We start from the raw sequence: 21,616 nt of genomic DNA, 5'->3' as shown, positions 1-21,616 counted from the left end.
CTGTCTTGCCAGAAGGGTGCTTTACACTACAGTTTTTAAACTGCAACATTAACACCCCTCCTTCAGAGTGCAGGCACTGTACTTCCCATCTCCAGGACTCAAGTCCGGCCTGCCGGTTTCCCTGAATCCCTTCATAAATGTTACTTTGCTCACACTCCAACAGCACGTCAAGTATTAAAAACCATTTGTCTCCATTCACTCCTATCAAACACGCTCACGCATGCCTGCTGGAAGTCCAAGCCCCTCGCACACAAAACCTCCTTTACCCCCTCCCGCCAACCCTTCCTAGGCCGACCCCTACCCCGCCTTCCTTCCACTACAGACTGATACACTCTTGAAGTCATTCTGTTTCGCTCCATTCTCTCTACATAATATAATATAATTAATAAACCATCATCTCAAAGTTTTAATTAAAGGATAATTTAAGTGGAAATATTACTGTTTATTTTATAATATTTAAGCCATGTAAAACTTGTTATAGTTTGGTTGCATTACGGTAATAGATAGCCCAAGGCTATCACAGTGTATCACATAATGAAAAAAATTACCTAAGGCTCTTATCACAGTGTGTCACATAATGCGAAAGACTCTTAAGTACAAATGATCCCCCCCCCTCTCTTTTCCTCATTCCATTCCCCCAACCCTCTCTATCTTTACTCCTTCTCCCTCTCAAAGAATAAAATTTGGTTTAGTCAGCTTTAAGGCTGGCAGAGAGACTTTTATGGCACATATATGGCTTCTGTATAAAGATCTCTAACTTATTTTTTATGCAGTATGGAAACAGAGAGAGGAAATAAAGATGGTATAAGTATGAGGAACCACATGAAGGAGTAGGCAGGAAACAAGGGAACAAGAGGTTTAGCATTTTAATATTATCAATTGTGTTAAAGGGCATGGAATATCTGGAGATTTGGAAAGAATAGTTTAGAGCTAACAATTACAGGTTTTTCTTTCCAACATGCCGGCTGTCTCCCACCAAAGCAGGGTGAACCAAAACAGAAACATTTTCACCATCACTGTCTTTGCAGAGGCACCCAGATATGACAGTTTAGATGTCACTCCAAACAGCCAATATCCCAAACCCCTCCTTTAAAGTGCAGGCATTGTACTTCCCACCTCCAGGATTCAAGTCAGGCTAACTGATTTTCCTGAATCCCTTTGCAAAATATTACCTTGCTCACACTCCAACAGCTCGTCAGTCCCAAAAACCATTTGTCTCCATTCACTCCTAATATGAACCTACATGCCTGCTGCATGTCCAGGCCCCTTGCACACAAAACCTCTTTTACCCCCTCCCTCCATCCTTTCCTAGGATGACCCCCCACTCCTCCCCTCTACTACAGATTTATACACTCTCCATCATTTATTCAATTATTTTTTTCCATAAACATGCTGACATCACAGTTCAGATGGGCCTACAAACTGCCCCTCCTTTTGTGTTTCAAAATCTTCTTTCAACACACCGGCCGTATCCCACCGAGGCGGGGTGGCCCAAAAGGAAAAACGAAAGTTTCTCCTTTTACATTTAGTAATATATACAGGAGAAGAGGTTACTAGCCCCTTGCTCCCGGCATTTTAGTTGCCTCTTACAACACGCATGGCTTACGGAGGAAGAATTCTGTTCCACTTCCCCATGGAGATAAGAGGAAATAAACAAGAACAAGAACTAGAAAGAAAATAGAAGAAAACCCAGAAGGGTATGTATATATATGCTTGTACATGTATGTGTAGTGTGACCTAAGTGTAAGAAGAAGTAGCAAGACATACCTGAAATATTGCATGTTCATGAGACAGAAAAAAGGACACCAGCAATCCTACCATCATGTAAAACAATTACAGGTTTCCGTTTTACACTCACTTGGCAGGACGGTAGTACCTCCCTGGGCGGTTGCTGTCTACCAACCTAATATAATATATATTTTTTTTTTTTATTTTATTATTATCACACTGGCCGATTCCCACCAAGGCAGGGTGGCCCGAAAAAGAAAAACTTTCACCATCATTCACTCCATCACTGTCTTGCCAGAAGGGTGCTTTACACTACAGTTTTTAAACTGCAACATTAACACCCCTCCTTCAGAGTGCAGGCACTGTACTTCCCATCTCCAGGACTCAAGTCCGGCCTGCCGGTTTCCCTGAATCCCTTCATAAATGTTACTTTGCTCACACTCCAACAGCACGTCAAGTATTAAAAACCATTTGTCTCCATTCACTCCTATCAAACACGCTCACGCATGCCTGCTGGAAGTCCAAGCCCCTCGCACACAAAACCTCCTTTACCCCCTCCCGCCAACCCTTCCTAGGCCGACCCCTACCCCGCCTTCCTTCCACTACAGACTGATACACTCTTGAAGTCATTCTGTTTCGCTCCATTCTCTCTACATAATATAATATAATTAATAAACCATCATCTCAAAGTTTTAATTAAAGGATAATTTAAGTGGAAATATTACTGTTTATTTTATAATATTTAAGCCATGTAAAACTTGTTATAGTTTGGTTGCATTACGGTAACAGATAACCCAAGGCTATCACAGTGTATCACATAATGAAAAAAATTACCCAAGGCTCTTATCACAGTGTGTCACATAATGCAAAAGACTCTAAAGTACAAATGATCCCCCCCCCTCTCTTTTCCTCATTCCATTCCCCCAACCCTCTCTATCTTTACTCCTTCTCCCTCTCAAAGAATAAAATTGGGTTTAGTCAGCTTTAAGGCTGGCAGAGAGACTTTTATGGCACATATATGGCTTCTGTATAAAGATCTCTAACTTATTTTTTATGCAGTATGGAAACAGAGAGAGGAAATAAAGATGGTATAAGTATGAGGAACCACATGAAGGAGTAGGCAGGAAACAAGGGAACAAGAGGTTTAGCATTTTAATATTATCAATTGTGTTAAAGGGCATGGAATATCTGGAGATTTGGAAAGAATAGTTTAGAGCTAACAATTACAGGTTTTTTTTTCCAACATGCCGGCTGTCTCCCACCAAAGCAGGGTGAACCAAAACAGAAACATTTTCACCATCACTGTCTTTGCAGAGGCACCCAGATATGACAGTTTAGATGTCACTCCAAACAGCCAATATCCCAAACCCCTCCTTTAAAGTGCAGGCATTGTACTTCCCACCTCCAGGACTTAAGTCTGGCTAACCGGTTTCCCTGAATCCATTCACAGAATATTGCCCTGCTCACACTCCAACAGCTCGTCAGTCCCAAAAACCATTTGTCTCCATTCACTCCTAATATGAACCTACATGCCTGCTGCATGTCCAGGCCCCTTGCACACAAAACCTCTTTTACCCCCTCCCTCCATCCTTTCCTAGGATGACCCCCCACTCCTCCCCTCTACTACAGATTTATACACTCTCCATCATTTATTCAATTATTTTTTTCCATAAACATGCTGACATCACAGTTCAGATGGGCCTACAAACTGCCCCTCCTTTTGTGTTTCAAAATGCCAGCATTATATTAATTTGTAAGAGATACTAGTATTAATGCTGTATCTTACTTGAAAACTGGAAAGTCCATGCGTGTTATCTGTGTTGCAAGATCTTCTGGCACAACACGCAAGAGATCCAGCACTGGTGGATTGTCAGAATCCTTCCCTCTGGCTGGCAAACTGGCAGATTTATGACTATGAATCCTGGGAAGAGTTCTGCAAAAATATTTCACAATATTATGGACAAATTTCACCAAGAAAGTAACATTTGGTGCTATAAATTTAGTCTATTTTGATCTGTTAATTAATTAGTGCTTATTTTATTACTTTAATTTAAAGAACATATAAGAAAAGAAGTACAAACATTATTTTTGTTCACTATTACACAACATTTAATAGAAATGCCATCTCTCTCTCTCTCTCCTCATGATTGCATGTTGCTTGATTTTTCTCAAAGATGTATCAGGTCTCTTCTGATGCCATAATGATAATACAATACCTCTTATATGATAAAGTGTTCTTTTTTCCCTCAAGGCACATTACACACCTAATTCTCTTCCTATAATCTGACAGGCAGAGAGAGAATCCTAGTATATGTACAGCTAAAAAAAAGTACGGGAAAACGCTTCCCGCTGTATCCCTACTACCTTCCCTCTTACCCCCTCAACCGGCAGCCCGCCACTCACTCAGCCATTGTCCAGTTACTGTTTGTGTTGGTCTTGTCAAGTACTGTTCGTGTCCTACCGTACCCGTGTGTTTGTGTGGTGGTGCAAGTATGGCCCCCAAGCGAGCAGCAACCACTATTGATAAGCCAACCCCTAAGCACTCAAAAAAAGTCATGAATCTGGAGGAGAAGGTGATATTGCTAGGCAAGTGTAGGGCAGGTTATTTGAGCAATTCTGCCACTGGAAATTTATATAATGTAAATGAAAGCACAGTGCACTCTATCAAGAAAAAATGAGGTGAAGATAAGGGTGGCACTAGCATCTACTGCTCCTCCCTCAGCCAAGCAAGTGTCACAAGTATTTAATGACTTAAATGATTCAAACAGTTACTGTAATTACTACACAGCAGAACAATCAAAGGCACTTCTCAGAGCCAACAACAACATAACTATCTTTAACTACAATATCAGATCTTTAAGCAAGCATTATGATGACCTCCTAGCATTACTAAATTCCTTGCATGCCAATATGTCCATCATTACACTAACTGAAACCTGGCTAAAGCCTGATACTACAGATGTCTATGCCATTCCTGGTTACACAGCCATACACAACTGTAGGCCAGACCAACAAGGGGGTGGCACTGCTATATACTACTCAGACCAACTAGAATGTATCACTAATACTTGCACAAGGGATGAACATGGGGAATATTCTTCTTCTTTCTTTCAACACACCAGCCGTATCCCACCGAGGCAGGGTGGCCCAAAAGAAAAAACCAAAGTTTCTCCTTTCAAATTTAGTAATATATACAGGAGAAGGGGTTACTAGCCCCTTGCTCCCGGCATTTTAGTCGCCTCTTACAACACGCATGGCTTACAGAGGAAGAATTCTGTTCCACTTCCCCATGGAGATAAGAGGAAATAAACAAGAACAAGAACTAGAAAGAAAATCGAAGAAAACCCAGAGGGGTATGTATATATACGCTTGTACATGTATGTGTAGTGTGACCTGAGTGTAAGTAGAAGTAGCAAGACGTACCTGAAATTTTGCATGTTCATGAGACAGAAAAAAGGACACCAGCAATCCTACCATCATGTAAAACAATTACAGGCTTTCGTGTTACACTCACTTGGCAGGACGGTAGTACCTCCCTGGGCGGTTGCTGTCTACCAACCTACTACCTAGGTGGGGAATATATAATAGCTAAATTCAAATCCAAATACCTACAAAAACCTCTCACAGTGATAAACATCTACAGAGTTCCACAATCAAACATTAGCCAATTTAGTCAAAACCTAGGAAGTATGATAACTGATGCACGCATGAACAAAGATCACTTACTACTCTCAGGTGACTTCAATATAAATCTCCTGCAAGACCAGGACCCACACGTTACTGAATTCACAAACACAATGAGTAACTGCATGTTGCTACCAACAGTAACAAAACCTACAAGAGTTACAGAGACTAGTGTTTCCCTACTTGACCACATCTGGACCAACACCATATCCCCTTTAAAATCAGGCATAATTACAGATAATACCACAGACCACTACCCTACTTTCCTCATAACAACTCTTGGTAAAATACCCCAAGACACTACTAAAGTCACCTTCAGACTTCACAATGAGGCAGCCATTAATAACTTCACAACAGCAGTAACAAACATTGACTGGCACACTGAGCTAGAAATCTATACAGATATTGACGAATGTTTTAATAATTTTCTAAAAAAGACCCAATACCTTTATAACAAGCACTGCCCTAAAAAAACTAAACAGATGACAGCTAAGAGACTGAACAGTCCCTGGCTAACACCCAGCATTCTCAAATCCATAAATACAAAACACCGATATGAAAAACAGTACAGAATGGGTCACATAACCAGAGACCAAACAAAACGTTACTCGTCAATCCTAACCAGCCTGATAAGAAGGGCAAAAAAATTGTATTATGAGAACAGATTATCCAACTTACGAGGTGATATAAAAAAGACCTGGAAGACCCTATCAGAAATTCTGGGAACAAAAAAGATATCACGACATAGCGAAATAAAATTAGCAAAATCAGATGAACCCCAACTCCCACCAACAGAAACAGCAAACAGACTCAATGATTTCTTCTCCACTATAGGTCAAAACCTTGCCAATAAAATCCCAAGCTCAGATACCCCACCAAATGACTACCTCACTGGCAACTACCCGAACACACTGTTCCTAGCTCCGACTAACCCATACGAAGTCTCCCTTATTATCAACGCACTGAAAAACAAGGCAGGAGATTTAAATACCTTACCACCCTTTATATACAAAAAAGCGTCACAAGTACTATCACCAATCATTGCAACACTCTTTAACAAATCCATTGAATCCTCCACCTTCCCTACAGTTCTCAAAATAGCAAGGGTCACCCCGATCCATAAAGGAGGAGACCAAACAGAGTTGAATAACTATAGGCCAATATCCAATTTACACCCTCTCTCAAAAATCTTCGAAAAATTAATTCATAAACGAATCTACTCCTACCTCATCTCCCAAAACATTCTCAACCCCTGCCAATTTGGATTCAGGCCTAATAAAAATACTAATGATGCTATTATACACATGCTAGAACATATATACACTGCAATAGAGAAAAAAGAAGTCCCACTGGGGATCTTCATTGACTTACGTAAAGCTTTTGATACAGTTGACCATGACTTGCTCCACGTAAAATTGTCACACTATGGTATTAGAGGGCACTCCCTCAACTACCTCAAGTCTTACCTCAGCAACAGAAGCCAATATGTGTACGCAAATGGGGCAAGCTCTTCCGCACAACCAATTACAGTTGGTGTCCCACAGGGAAGTGTCCTTGGCCCTCTTCTCTTTCTCCTATACATAAATGACCTACCAAATGCTTCGCAATTACTCAAACCCACACTTTTTGCAGATGACACTACATACGTCTTCTCTCACCCGAGCCCAGTCACGCTAGCCAATACTGTAAACACCGAATTACAGAAAATATCTACCTGGATGAGGACTAACAAACTTACACTAAACATTGACAAAACCTACTTCATTCAGTTTGGTAACAGAGCTACAGATGTACCTCTTAACATAACGATAAACGGATCACCTATCACAAAGCTAACAGAGGGAAAATTCTTAGGAATCCACCTCGATAATAGACTCAAATTTCATACACATATACAACAAATTTCTAAGAAAATTTCCAAGACTGTAGGCATACTATCGAAGATACGGTACTATGTTCCACAGTCAGCCCTCCTGGCCCTTTATCACTCTCTTATTTACCCCTATCTCACCTATGGAATTTGTGCATGGGGCTCAACAACAATTAACCATCTCAGACCACTAATTACCCAACAAAAGGCTGCAGTTAGAATGATAACAAATTCTCACTACAGGCAACACACTCCACCAATATTCAAAACACTCAACCTACTCACCATACAAAACATCCATACTTATTATTGCACCTATTACATACATAGAACACTTAACTCTGATATTAACCCTCCCCTCAAACATCTCCTTGCCAACCTCAACAGAACACATGACCATAACACAAGGCACAGATCACTCTTTGATGTTCCTCGTGTCCATCTCACGCTATGCAAAAACTCAATGCACATAAAAGGCCCTAAAATCTGGAATTCATTACCTGTAAATATAAAAGAAACACTACCTGTTTATAAATTCAAGTCTCTTCTCAAAGATCACTTACTCACTCAAAACCAAATAAATACTGAATAACTGAACCTTATAAATTGTATATCCAAAATGTTACTCACAATTATATCACATAAATGTTAAACCTAGGACCCAATCTAACTTTGTTATTTTTTTAAATACACTACCTAACAGAATACTCCATTCTACTGAATGTACAGCAATGCATGCAACCATATGACCTGTCTTTGTAATACTCATTTGTGCTTTATAGTTATCTGTTTACAATAATGTCTTATCACTGATTTCATCATTGCTTAGTTAATCTTAAGTTAATTTTAAGCCAGCCCGTAATGCTATGCATATAAGTGGCTTTGGCATGCTGCTCTTACCTGTATTTTTTTTGTACCTCTGTATGTATGCTTCAAATTATTAAATAAATAAATAACTTTTGATCGAGCTTAGGCATTGCGGATGTTTTGTTGAAATTTGTCAGCATTACTCTTGAACCTACTCTAACTTTTGATGGTTTAGCACGGCTATTAGTTACTCTAGTAAATTCTGCTGTTGATTTATGAAGTGTTTCATGGATTCTTCTAAACACACTCCGAGCCATGCTTGTACGAGTTGCTACGAAATCATCAGGGTTGTAATTGGGTTTCGGAGTGGAATATAACAACTCATAGGGTAAACGCTTGTCTACACCATACAATGCATAATGTGGGGTATCACCTATGGAAGCATTGTAAGCAGAATTTATGGCACATTGAACATCTGGTATAACTTCATCCCAAGTTTCACTATTGGGGTTGATAGTGGCTCTCAAGACATCAAGTACAGTAGTACTTTCTTATTGGTTCATTCAGCTAACCCATTGCTGGCAGGATGATGAGGAACAATGGTGGATTTAGAGATCTTGTACAAAGTACACAAATTTTCAAGAATCTCATTACAGAATTCACCTCCATTATCTGTTACTAAGGACTTAGGGGTGGTATGCCTGCAGATAATGCGTTCTTTAAACGCTTTAGCTACTGTCTCAGCAGTCTTATCTGCAATAGGAACTAACTCACAATATCTGGTGAAATGGTCTACCATAACACACAGATGTTTGTTGCCTTGGAGGGAACATTTAAAATTGGTTAACAAATCAAGGGCAACTCTTTCCCACGGTTTGCTAGTGGTTGGGTACACTTGGATTGGATTAGGACCATTGACATTTCCTTTATGTTGCATACAAACACTACATTTCTTAACATACTCTGAAATGTCAGTTGCCATACGTGGCCAAAAGTACTTCATTCTGGCTTGTTTCACAGAACGATCCATACCAGAGTGTGCAACACCTGGTGCATCATGAACTAGCTGTAGAGCTACGTTCACTAGTGACTGTGGAATTACTAACTGGCACACTCTTCTACTTGGAGTACCTAACTCAGCTGTTCGATACAGTAATTCTTTGCTCATTACAAAGTCACTAATGGGTGCTGGTGGCTTCACAGTCAGAATAAGATCTTCCTGGAGAAGCGAGCAGCAACCACTATTGATGAGCCAACCCCTAAGCACTCAAAGAAAGTCATGAATCTGGAGAAGGTGATATTGCTAGGCAAGTGAAGGGCAGGTTATTTGAGCAATTCTGCCACTGGAAATTTATATAATGTAAATGAAAGCACAGTGCACTCTATCAAGAAAAAATGAGGTGAAGATAAGGGTGGCACTAGCATCTACTGCTCCTCCCTCAGCCAAGCAAGTGTCACAAGTAAGAAACAGTGCAATGTCTAAGATGGAATCAGCATTATTTGTGTGGATTTCAGAGTTAGAATTCAAAGTTTATTCTCTATAAGGATTACAATGCTGAGTTTACAGAAATTATTTGGTTATTGTGTTTTCATGGTTTACATGTAGTAAAATTGTGATTACAGAGTGTACCACTAGAACGCTTAGCATGGCTAGGCATTTCGGGCATACTTAGTTTTATTCTTAATTGTAAAATATTACAAATTATGAGGTAAGTTGGTATTATGGCTAAGTGACTAAATACTAGTTTGTGAGTTTAGCAATGTGAATGCTTTTGTTTTGGCACAGTACATAGTTTCAGTATTGGAGTATCACAGGATTCATTATTTTAAGACTGAGATTAATATTTCTGTTTATGGTCAAATGAGTGAGTGAGTGTAAGTGTGAACCACCAGGTGGTATTCGTGTAGTTAGTTGACGGGGTGTATCAGGGAGATAAGATGTTTTCTAATGGTAGTTTTGAAGGTGATGAATGTGTCTGCAGTTCTAGAGTTCTCAGGTAGGGTATTCCAGATTTTAGGGCCTTTGACATACATTGAATTTTTGTAAAGGTTTAGTCGGACACGGGGAATGTCGTAGAGATGTTTGTGTCTGGTGTTATGCCTGTGGGTTCTGTCACAACTATCAAGAAAGCGTTTTAGGTCAAGGTTGATATTAGAGTTTAAGGCCCTGTAGATATAGATTGCACAGTAGTAAGTGTGGATGTACTGAACTGGGAGTAAGTTTAGATCTATGAAGAGTGGGGGGGTGTGTTGCCAGGGATGGGATTTAGTGATTATTCTTACTGCAGCTTTTTGTTGGGTTATTATTGGCTTTAGGTGTGTTGCTGCAGTTGATCCCCAAGCACAAATAGCATAGGTGAGGTATGGATAAATAAGTGAGTGGTATAGTGTGAGAAGGGCATTTTGCGGCACGTAGTATCGTATCTTGGAGAGGATCCCAACCGTTTTGGATACTTTTTTGGCTATATGCTGGATATGGGTGCTGAAATTCAGGTTGTTGTCAAGGTATAAGCCTAGGAATTTTCCCCCATTATTTCTGGTAATTAGAGTGTTGTCAATCTTAATGTTAATTTGTGCATCTCCTGCTCTGCTACCAAACATAATATAGTAGGTTTTGTCAGTGTTAAGCGTAAGTTTATTGGCTGTCATCCAAGTCGATATTTTAATCAGCTCCTCATTCACAATGGTGTTGAGGGTGGCAAGATTAGGGTGAGAGATGACATAAGTCGTGTCATCAGCAAAGAGAATGGGTTTCAGGTGTTGGGATACGTTTGGAAGGTCATTGATGTATATGAGGAAGAGCAGGGGACCAAGGACACTTCCCTGCGGAACTCCAGTATCAAGTGGCCGTGTTGCTGATGCTGTGTCTTTAATGGTGACGTACTGATACCTATTAGTAATGTAAGATTTGAAATAAGCAAGCGCATGGCCTCTTATACCGTAGTGATCAAGTTTGTGGAGTAGGATGTCGTGGTCTACTGTGTCAAAAGCTTTTCTTAGGTCAATAAAAATTCCTAGTGGATATTCCTTATTTTCCAATGCTGTGTAAAGCAGATCTAGCATTTTTATGATTGCATCATTAGTGCTTTTATTTTTCCTGAATCCAAACTGGCAGGGGTTGAGTATGTTTTGAGCCGTTATAAATGAATACAGTCTCCTGTGCACGAGTTTCTCAAAGATTTTGGATAGCAATGGTAAGTTAGATATTGGCCTATAGTTGTTTAAGTCTGTAGGGTCACCACCTTTATGTATTGGTGTAACCCTTGCCATCTTGAGTAGTTTCGGGAAGGTGCTAGTCTCTATTGACTTGTTAAAAAGTAATGAAATAGCATGCGAAAGGACATGGGCCGCTCGCTTGTACAGTAATGGTGGGACATGAGACAGATTCCCCGAGTTATTTTTAAGTGACTTTATGATCTCAATGACTTCCGTGGGCTCAGTTGGTGCAAGATAGAAGGAATTAGGGAAATTTCCATCTAGGTAGTCCCCGGCATGGGCATTGGTATGTGGGATTTTACTGGCGAGATTAGATCCTATGGTTGAGAAGAAGTCGTTTATCTTGTTAGCTGTGTCAGTGGGATGTAGTGGTGTTTCATTAGGTTTAGTTAGGACAATATTCTTGGTTTTTCTCAGTTTGTGGGTCCCTAGAATCTGAGAGAGTGTTTTCCAGGTCTTTTTTATATCTCCTCTAGTGTCTGTGAATCTACTGGAGTAGTATAGTTGTTTGGCTTTTTTTATTACTTTGGTGAGAGCTGATGAATAGTGTTTAAGAGTATCTTTGTGTATTAAGCCCTGTCTATATTGCTTTTCATATTGGTGTTTCTTGTCAATGGATTTCAGAATGGTGCTGGTTAGCCATGGGCAACCAAGCCGTTTGTTTGTGATCTGTTTTGTTTTTATAGGACAATGTTTGTTGTATAGTCTAAGTAATTTGTTAAGAAAAATGTCTGTCCAGTCATCAATACCATTGGCCTTGGAGAATTCTGTAGGCCAATCAACAGTCTCTAGGTCAGCTGTGAACTTCCTTACTGAGGCCTCGTCATGGAGTCTAAATGAGACTTTGTTGTATTCAAGTGGTGGTTTACTAATGTTTGTCAGGAGGAAGGTAGGGTAGTGGTCTGTAGTGCTATCTGTGATTATCCCTGATTTAAGGGGGGCTAGTATATTGGTCCATATGTGGTCTATTATGGTTGCACTTGTCTCAGTGAGCCTGGTTGGTTTAGTTATTGTTGGTATGAGAAGTGTGTTGTTCATATTGTTGATGAAATCAGTTACAGGCTGATCATCTAGTAAGCCAAGGTTGATGTTGAAGTCTCCAGCTAAGAGAAGGTGGTGCTTATTCATTTGTCTGTTTGTTATTAGTGACTTTAATTTCTCACTGAAATTTGGGATGTTTGTGTGAGGTATCCGGTAAATGGCACCGATTGTTATAGGCGTCTTAAGGTTTTTTACAGTAAAATTAGCAAAAATGTATTCCCCATATTCATCACTAAAGCAAGTGGTGCTAAGACAAGATAATTGGTTAGAGTAATAGATTGCAATACCACCCCCAACTTGGTTTGTTCTGCAGTTGTGAATTGCTGTGTATCCTGGTAGAGGGTAGATAACTATTGTGTCCTGCTTAAGCCAGGTCTCAGTAAGAATAATGCAGGAGAAGGGTGTCTTTAGTGATTCAAAAGCTTAGTGGTTCAAAAGCTTAAGGAAGCAGTACTGTTATGCTAAGTAAATGCTATTCTTATATTTCCCTACAATATATTTGCGCATCAAAACATTCGCGAATGCTACATTACAGTATTATTATATTTCCCTACATCATATTTGCACACCAAACATTTGTGAATTTTCAAGATTTGCGAGGTTCTTGATCCCCTAACCCTCATGAATGTGGAGGGCCTCCTGTATTGTAGCATCCTTATGCATATTACCAGAAATTAAATGAGAATGACTTTTGTCAAGGGCACAACCAACCTCAATGCAAACATAAACCAAGTGTTCCACTAAGCTACAGAAAACAAGATGTTCAGCGAGGTCAAATTTCAGTTACTCCCAAATGGAAAAGTAAAGAAATCAAAATTAAAACACACAAACCACTCAATAGATCTGGAGAGAAATATAATGAACCAATATATATATATATATATTTACACACTGGCCTGAAAAAGAAACGCTTTCATCATCATTCACTCTATCACTGTCTTGCCAGAGGCATGCAGATACTACGGTTCAGATGTTCCTCCAAACTGCTAATATCCCCACTCTCCTTCAAAGTGCAGGCACTGTACCTCCCACCTCCAGAAATGAGAGAAAAAAAGAGAAGAAAATGAGAGGAAAGAGATAAAAGAGAAAAATGAGAGAGAGAAAGAAACAAAAAAGAAACAAGAAAACAAAAAGTGAAAAGAGAGATAAAAAAGAGAAAGTGAAGAGAGAAAAAGAGTGATTACACACACATATACTTTAAGAGAAAATTTCTACTCATATTAGGGAACATATACACCATGTAAAAGTACATCACAGTACAGTATATATTTTGTCTATGTCAAGCCAGTTCATTACTCACCCATAGCTATATGCAGCCTTAGTAAGTGCCTTCATGTTGTCATGTGAATCGTAACTTGACTCTTGAACTACCTTGCGGTAAACAGAAGAAGGGGGAGAGGTGCCACGAGCACACATTGGCATAGCCATTCCCCTACCACCCCCACAACCACTGCTGCGCTCCTCGTCATCATCACTGTCCATCACACTCTGAAAAATAACAAGTCAATTTCTAGTTTTGTAAATAGAAAGAAAATGCCTAGAATGCAATATTACTGCACATAAGACCAATATACTGTAGTAAACTTATATTTACATGCATATACAATAAAAATTCATGCCACAAATATCTACATGATGTATACAGGTACTGTATTCCACAGTTATTAAGATTGGTTAAATTGTGTATAATAGCTTAGTAGGTGCCACCACTGAAACCTAGATTTTATCTGCATCCATAGAAGTTTACACTGCTTCTAGACAAAATCTGAATGAATTTCATCAAGAGAAACTAAAGCCTTATACGTATTACTGATACAGAGAAACACTGTGTACTGCATATACTCTATCAATAATGAGCACATCCATAGATGGAAAAGCAATATCACACCCAGATATACAGTACTTAGCAAATGTCAGACAAAACACATAACATTAATATTAAATTATAGGCTCATACAATGGGAAAAACATGATATGTGACTATGTCGTGTACTGACACAAACTAAAATAACAAGGACAAGCTTCACTTGCCAGCCACAAAGCATCAATAAACTGATGAGACACACACATGAAGGAAGGAAAGAAGACCAGGTAAAAACATACTTTATTATTCATGCAGACTATGTAGGAACTTTCATAGTGGATAAAACTTAACTAGTATTTTTTTTGTAAGATAAAACCTTAACTAATCACTTGGTCAGTCATCTGTGTTATAAAATGTGAGAGTACACACACAGTGTTGTGCCAAAGAGGAGGAGTAAACAAGTAGTCACCTCAACTAGCCTGCACTGATAAGCCATTATCTAGATACACCAATCACATGCTTCTTGCTACCCTACAAATTACCATGTTCAACAACTCATAATTTTAATCACAAAAGACAGAAGCATCATCAAAACAGGCAAATGTCTCACAAACAGTCAAGAATAGAACTGACATGAAAGTGTCATAAAAGAATTATATGATTTTTAAACAAACAAAAACATTATAATTTATTAAAAAATACAAAATTCCCCTGAGCAGTAACTACAATAATCTGCATCAGAATGAGCTTTTGCTTATCATAATTCCAGTTATTGACAGAGTACGTATACATTATAGAACAGTTTTTATTAAACAATATACTGTGGTTACTCTCACCAGGCACATGCACTCCAAGGCAACGCATACACACGCAAACGTGCGTGCACACACACACACACACACTCACACATGCACACAATGGCAGCCAGGCACATGACTTCTTGCTCACCCTACTGAAGATAGCAATATATGTAAATCTTCTATATCTGGTCTTTCATAACTTTACATACCTCCTCTTTCCTTTATTAGCCAATAAACTCGGAGAACCATACTGTAGCACCTTTCTTGGCCTTTTTATATCTTGTCCACACATTTTTAAAATGTCTGCACCACACAGTCACTACATATTCTAATTTTTATACAGTGGTACCCCAAGTTTCGTACATAATTCGTTCCAGAAGGCTGTTCGAGTGCAGTTACCGAATGAATCTGTTCCCATAAGGAATAATGTAAATTAGATTAGTCCATTTCAGATCCCCAAAAATACACTTACAAAAGCACTTACAATAATACACTTGCATAACTGTTCGAGTTGGGAGCTGTACAAAACTCCAGGTACCACTGTACACGTAATGAAACACTTTTTTCTTTTCAACTTCTCCCTCAATAACTGTATATGAAAGCTATTTTACAGCTTGAATGTGTCAGTAAAGCATGAGATTTTCACGATTTTGTTTATATGATCTTCCTATACGATGATTTTCTTTAAACAGTTTTGGTAGGAAAAGTATACTGGATTCTTTTAGTGATGCATTTCCAGTTACTGTATATAATTTAAGGCTCTGGAAAAACGGACTGCACTTGCTGAATGCTTGTTTAAGTTTTCACTGGCATAAGCATAACTGAATGCCTTCCTAATGCAACAGATATAGCCTCAGTTTCCTGTTCTTATCTGACAAGAGTGGAACCTGGTGAGGGCTTCTGCTCCTGTAACCCATCCACTTCAAGGTCTGATGGTGGTCAGAGAGGCTCTTCTGCATGCCACTGTTGTAATGTATGATTATTTGAGGTACTGTCACCTTCCTGTCGACTTGAACTGATCTGGCCATTCTCCTCTGATCTCTTTCATTATCAAGGCATTTTCACCTACAGGACTGCTGCTCACTATATGTTTTGCGTTTTTCACACCATTCTCTGTAAACTCTAGAGGCCTGTGCATGAAAATTCCAGATCAACAGTTTCTGAGATACTCAAACCATCCTGTCTGTCTGGTACCAACAATCATTCCACAGTCAAAGTCACTTAGATCTCATATCTTCCCCATTCTGATGTTTGGTCTAATCAAAAACTGAACCTCTTGAACATGTCTGCATGCTTTCAGGTACTGAGGTGCTGTCACATGACTGGCTTTACAGATATTTGCATTAACGAGCAGGTGTACAAGTGTACTATGCCTAAGAAAGTAGCCACTGAGTTTACACGTATTTGTATGTATACAGCAGTATAAAGTAAATGGAGAGATATAGTATATACATGTTCATATTGCAAAAACTATTCAATGCACTCTCATCACAAACTACATTATTATTAATTATTTTTCTACAGTACAGTATTATGTTTCAAATGTACACCTTAGCTAGGATCTACATGGAGTAAATGCACCACCACTGACACACGGTTGACTGTCAACATGGCGGACACTCTCCCTGTGATGTCACGGGCAAATGCAATAAATGGATGAAATACTTAGACATTGTATCATTGTATAGTTGCTATTTTCAAAAGATTTCATATTTATTGGGTACTGACTCTTAGTGTGGTGTATAGTATGTATACAGTACTTCATAAATAGGCAATACAATATATAAAACTGTAATAAAAATTTACAAATACATTTCATAAAAAGACGATAAAATTATGAGCTCTTTTACAGGCAAACTGTTTACATATTAATACACACAAATAACTGAATGAGTAGGAATGGGGTTACCGAAGAGGAAATTGTGAGTCTCCTTTTAGATGACATGGTCTGATCTCAGAATAATGTCCAGGATCGTGATATGTACAGTAGCCAATTTGCTGCTGCAAATAAACATCATTTCACTTGCATACATGTATTACTGAGTGTACTGACTAGGGCGACAGTCATCACATGTTATATAACTGATGTAAAGTATTTCAGAGTAAGTAAATGTTTCTGCTCTATTTATTTAACAACCCATAAATGATGATTTAAAAAATGGTCTCTTGTTTACAAGCTTCGACAATTAGAATATAACATGGCAGGGATGATTAAGAAATACGGCTTGCATGAGAATGCATTCACTGTCCCACTCTGCATGCAGGAATTGGCAACTTGAAAAGGAGAATGATAAACAGATCAAAAAGTTTACTGACAAATGTGACCACAAGAGAACCTACATGAAAACGTTACCAACCTATTTACCAGCTTTAAACAACCGAGAGGAAATGTGCAGAAGAGTTTCATACCATCAAAATAATCACAAGCAATAAAGTACACCACAGGTAAGTGAATGTTAAAAAATTATGTGGGGAAAAGTTGCATTATAATTAACAAAAGAATTAAGACAACTCCATTCTAGTGATAACATGGTTTGGTGGTTCATGCAGAAAAGCTGTGTTTCACAAACATCTGAAAAAGTGACCAATACAAAATTTATACACAAGCTACGAAGCAAGAGTGGGATCATTACATGATATACAGTATGTATATAATTACTTTTTCTCCAATATATTTAAGAGAGGCAAATATACAAATGATGCAGGCATTCCTCTCAGCACCATTTTCTGGCACGAGACTTTTTAAGGAGCTCCATACCTAAACGGAATCAACTTCTTGAATGGAGTTGATTGCAGAGTTGCCGACTACCTATAAAACTGTCAGGAGGAGACAATGTATCACATAGCAATAACATATATCACAGTTTTACACAGATACAACATCCTCAGCTCATGCACAAACAAAACATACTACTGTATACATATATGTACATGTAAAAAGATACCGCAAACACTGCTCACTGAAGACAAAAAGAATAAAGAAGGGCTTTCAGTGCCCATACAAAAATAACAAGATGTAGGGTCTGTATGAGTTTTGACACGGAAATATTTTATACAATACGTATACTGTATGTACAGTACATTAAAAGAAATACGTAATATATCATTAATTAAATATAGGGAGGTACGTACCACCTCTGGAACTTAACTGGGTACCCTAATTTGTAAAAAAATTTCAGTAATACTGTACATTTCTTTTTCTGAATGAACAATACATTTTACATAAATACTTTTTAACACACCGGCCATCTCCCACCAAGGTAGGGTGGCCTGAAAAAGAAGAAACCCTTTCACCATCACTCTGTCACTGTCTTGCCAGAGGCGAGCCAACATTTCAGTTCAGATGCCCCACTAAACTGCAATATCCTTACCCCTCCTTCAGAGGAAATCAAAGTTTTAAAAAATCTGCCCCTGCATATAAAGATGTTGCACTTATCTAAAATACAGTAAGTAAACTATTTATATTATGGTAGTTTCAACTTTTCATTTCATGATCTGATAATTAAAAGCAAAACTAATGACACAGTAATGCAATGTAATAGATCCACTCTACACTCTCCTAAATATATACTGAACATACTGTACATGAAAAAGTGAACATTAACAATTGCATTACCAGCACTGTTGTACCTTGACCACAGCTTCCTGACTTATGAATTTCCAAACCTACAGTACGACCCCATTAACACCCATGTTTTAATCTGTGCTCTAAATTTTCAAACTTATGATGCACCATATTTCTGTAGTAATTGTGATGCCAACCTTCACCCAATATGCCAAGCTGGTAGGTAAGCAGTTAAGAAACTGAAGGTAAAAGTTCTGTAATACAGGTAATGTTCTTAATATTGATAAAATATTAATGTTTTTAAACTTTGCAAATATTCTGTCTGACTGTATTCATGATATGACTACATAAATTTATGAAATAGAGGAAAAAATATCTTAAAAATGCTGACCTAAAACATTTTTTTCAACAAGGTTTGTCTTTTGAGTAGTCTTTTACTTTATTATCATTTAGGGTAATACGTATGTTTCTGAAATGTTGTTAAAGTCTTGGTCTATTGATATGGTTAACCCCTTCCCTGTCATACTATATGTACCTGTACTTAAGTACCATAACTATTTCAAACAAAATATGATCGTTCCTGGTAAATCCTTACACAACAATGATTCCAGTTTTTAATGTTTAGAAGCAGCAACAAATACAACACTGCATGTATAACAACCAGATGTGCACTCACATAGGGCAAAGACAGAACAGCTATTAATCTGTTCTCTTATTTTTAATAATAATGTAAGAACAGCGGAGCACTGCTGCAGGCTTGCTGAGTAATTGAAAGTAAATGGTATGGTGATGCCAAAAAAAAAAAAAAGAAAAAAAAAGTGTAGAAAGTCACGCATGTACAGTTTAGGACATTCATTAAAGGAAACATAATACCATGAGTGGTTTCTTCAGTCCTAATACAGAGACAACTAAGAAATGATTATGAATGTATGTATGCGATTGTCCTTGCCTATACATGTATGTGATTTGTGTACTCACCTATTTGTGGCTGCATGGGTGAGTCATAGCTCCTGGCCCCACCTGTTCACTGATTGCTACTGGGTCCTCTCTCTCCCTGCTCCATGAGCTTTATCACACCTCGTCTTAAAACTATGTATGGTTTCTGCCTCCACTACATCATTTTCTAGGCTATTCCACTGCCTGACAACTCTATGACTGAAGAAATACTTCCTAACATCCCTTTGACTAATCTGAGTCTTCAACTTCCAATTGTGACCCCTTGTTTCTGTGTCCCATCTCTAGAACATCCTGTCTGTCCACCTTGTCTAGTCTGCGCAGTATTTTATATGTCGTTATCGTGTCTCCCCTAATCCTCCTGTCCTCCAGTGTCGTCAGGCCAATTTCCCGTAACCTTTCTTCGTAGGACAAGCCCCGTAGCTCTGGGACTAGTCTTGTTGCAAACCTTTGCACTTTCTCTAATTTCTTGACGTGCTTGACAGTCTTGAATGATTCCTTACTGAGGTATCGGAAAGCTATCCTTAGGTTTGGCAGACCCCCGTATGCTGAAGCTGATTGTGGTGCGCCTCAGATGTGCTCGGTTTGCGCGTGCGTGCACAAGCACAAACGCACACACTCATTTCCCAGCTGTCTCTGTATTAGGACTAAAGAAGCCACTCCTGACAAAATGTTTCCTTTAACAGATATCTTGAACTGAACATAAATGACGTCTTCCACACGTACTGGACAATGATAGGCAGGTTCTTCTCACAATCACCCACTTTCTTATACCGTGTTTGCCTAGCCTCATCATACATAAGCTCAACATTCCATTTAATTTTCTCTTACCTATATCGTCTGTACATCACAATCTCGTGTTTAGGAATAACCAAACCTGAAGATTTATCAATTAACACCAGGAAAGTTACTGCACTGCTGACCTCACTAATAGTGTGATGAGCAGATTTAGGCCAGTGCTCATTTTTCACAACTAACCTGCAAATCACAAATAGAAATTATATTAGACAACCTATGAGTCCATCCACGATCATTATTAAGTTCCAAGTGATATCAGGTTCGCTCGTAACTTGATAATAATCGTACAAGACGATCCAAAATGTCGAGTTTCCATTTCCAATTCATAAGATACTTGTGAATTGGTCGAGACATAATAGTGTTGCAATACTTATTCTTGAGGACTAACCTCATTGATACGGAGAGCAGCGAGGCTGTCGCAGGATACGTCTCGCGGCATCTCGGAGTACCTCATCTTCGGGTAGGTAAGAAGTGCTTGAGTTGTGTCTGCTGCCACACCTCACACGAATGTCCCACCATCCCTGCAGTAACACTTTACTTTAATTTTCACACATGGACTCCATATCCACTACATTCTCATTAATAGAAAAACGTAGCTGAAAACAACAACAGATTCTGTATATAAATAATGTACTGTAAATTACAATATATGAAATCAATGTTTCAAATGAAGTCACTAAAGGGACTTCAAAGGCAACTAAAGTTTTTACAAGTATATTAGCTTTTAAAGCTAATTTTGGAAATTACTCGCGAAGGTTCGTCTCAGAACAGGCTTCCCTAGTTAAAAAGCAATTATTACAGGTATAAAAATTATTAAACAAAAAGTGTTTTACTGGATATAAATAATCGTTTATAAGATCTACCTGTCGTATTACATGTTCATGGCACAAAGAAATGACTAGTAGTAATGCCAGAGTACAAAATATGTAACAACCTTCTATTTCTCACTCATCACAAGATAATAACAACTCTCTGATGGTTGCTGTCCACCAGCCTACTACTTACAGTAATAACTGTGGTTGGTTTAGAAAGACACGTAAGCAAACACTATAACATATTTATTAGAAAACGTTTCGGTCCTGGGACCTTGGAAGTGATCAAGGTCCCAGGACCGAAACGTTTTCTAATAAATATGTTATAGTGTTTGCTTACGTGTCTTTCTAAACCAACTTGTCGGTATTTATTACCAAGGTTTATACCAATAACTGTGGTGTTATATCCAGAAGCCCACGTAAATACAATTTCAATTATATATGTAATATAACTGAACTGTACTGTATAGGCTTTATGAACATTAAAATGCGGTGATTCCGTATAATACACTACACCACCTATATAAGGCCAAAGTT

General features: G+C 38.5%; 1 protein-coding gene across 1 annotated transcript; it reads right to left on the bottom strand.

Moving 5' to 3' along the window:
- Positions 1–3,514: 3,514 nt before the first annotated feature.
- On the bottom strand, positions 3,515–20,809 carry LOC138851992 (uncharacterized; the record flags this gene model as incomplete). The annotated part of the gene is made up of 3 exons (XM_070081587.1): positions 20,656–20,809; positions 13,647–13,834; positions 3,515–3,661 (listed from the first exon to the last, which is right to left on the bottom strand). Coding segments are annotated over exons 1-3 (401 nt in total), but the record flags the coding sequence as incomplete, so codon positions are not given.
- Between the last annotated feature and the right edge of the window lie 807 nt (positions 20,810–21,616).

The sequence above is a fragment of the Cherax quadricarinatus genome, unplaced genomic scaffold (assembly GCF_038502225.1).
Source record: "Cherax quadricarinatus isolate ZL_2023a unplaced genomic scaffold, ASM3850222v1 Contig3255, whole genome shotgun sequence".
NCBI lineage: Eukaryota > Metazoa > Arthropoda > Malacostraca > Decapoda > Parastacidae > Cherax > Cherax quadricarinatus.
The sequence above is the reverse complement of the archived record's forward strand: the minus strand, read 5'-3'. Positions and strand labels throughout refer to the sequence as shown.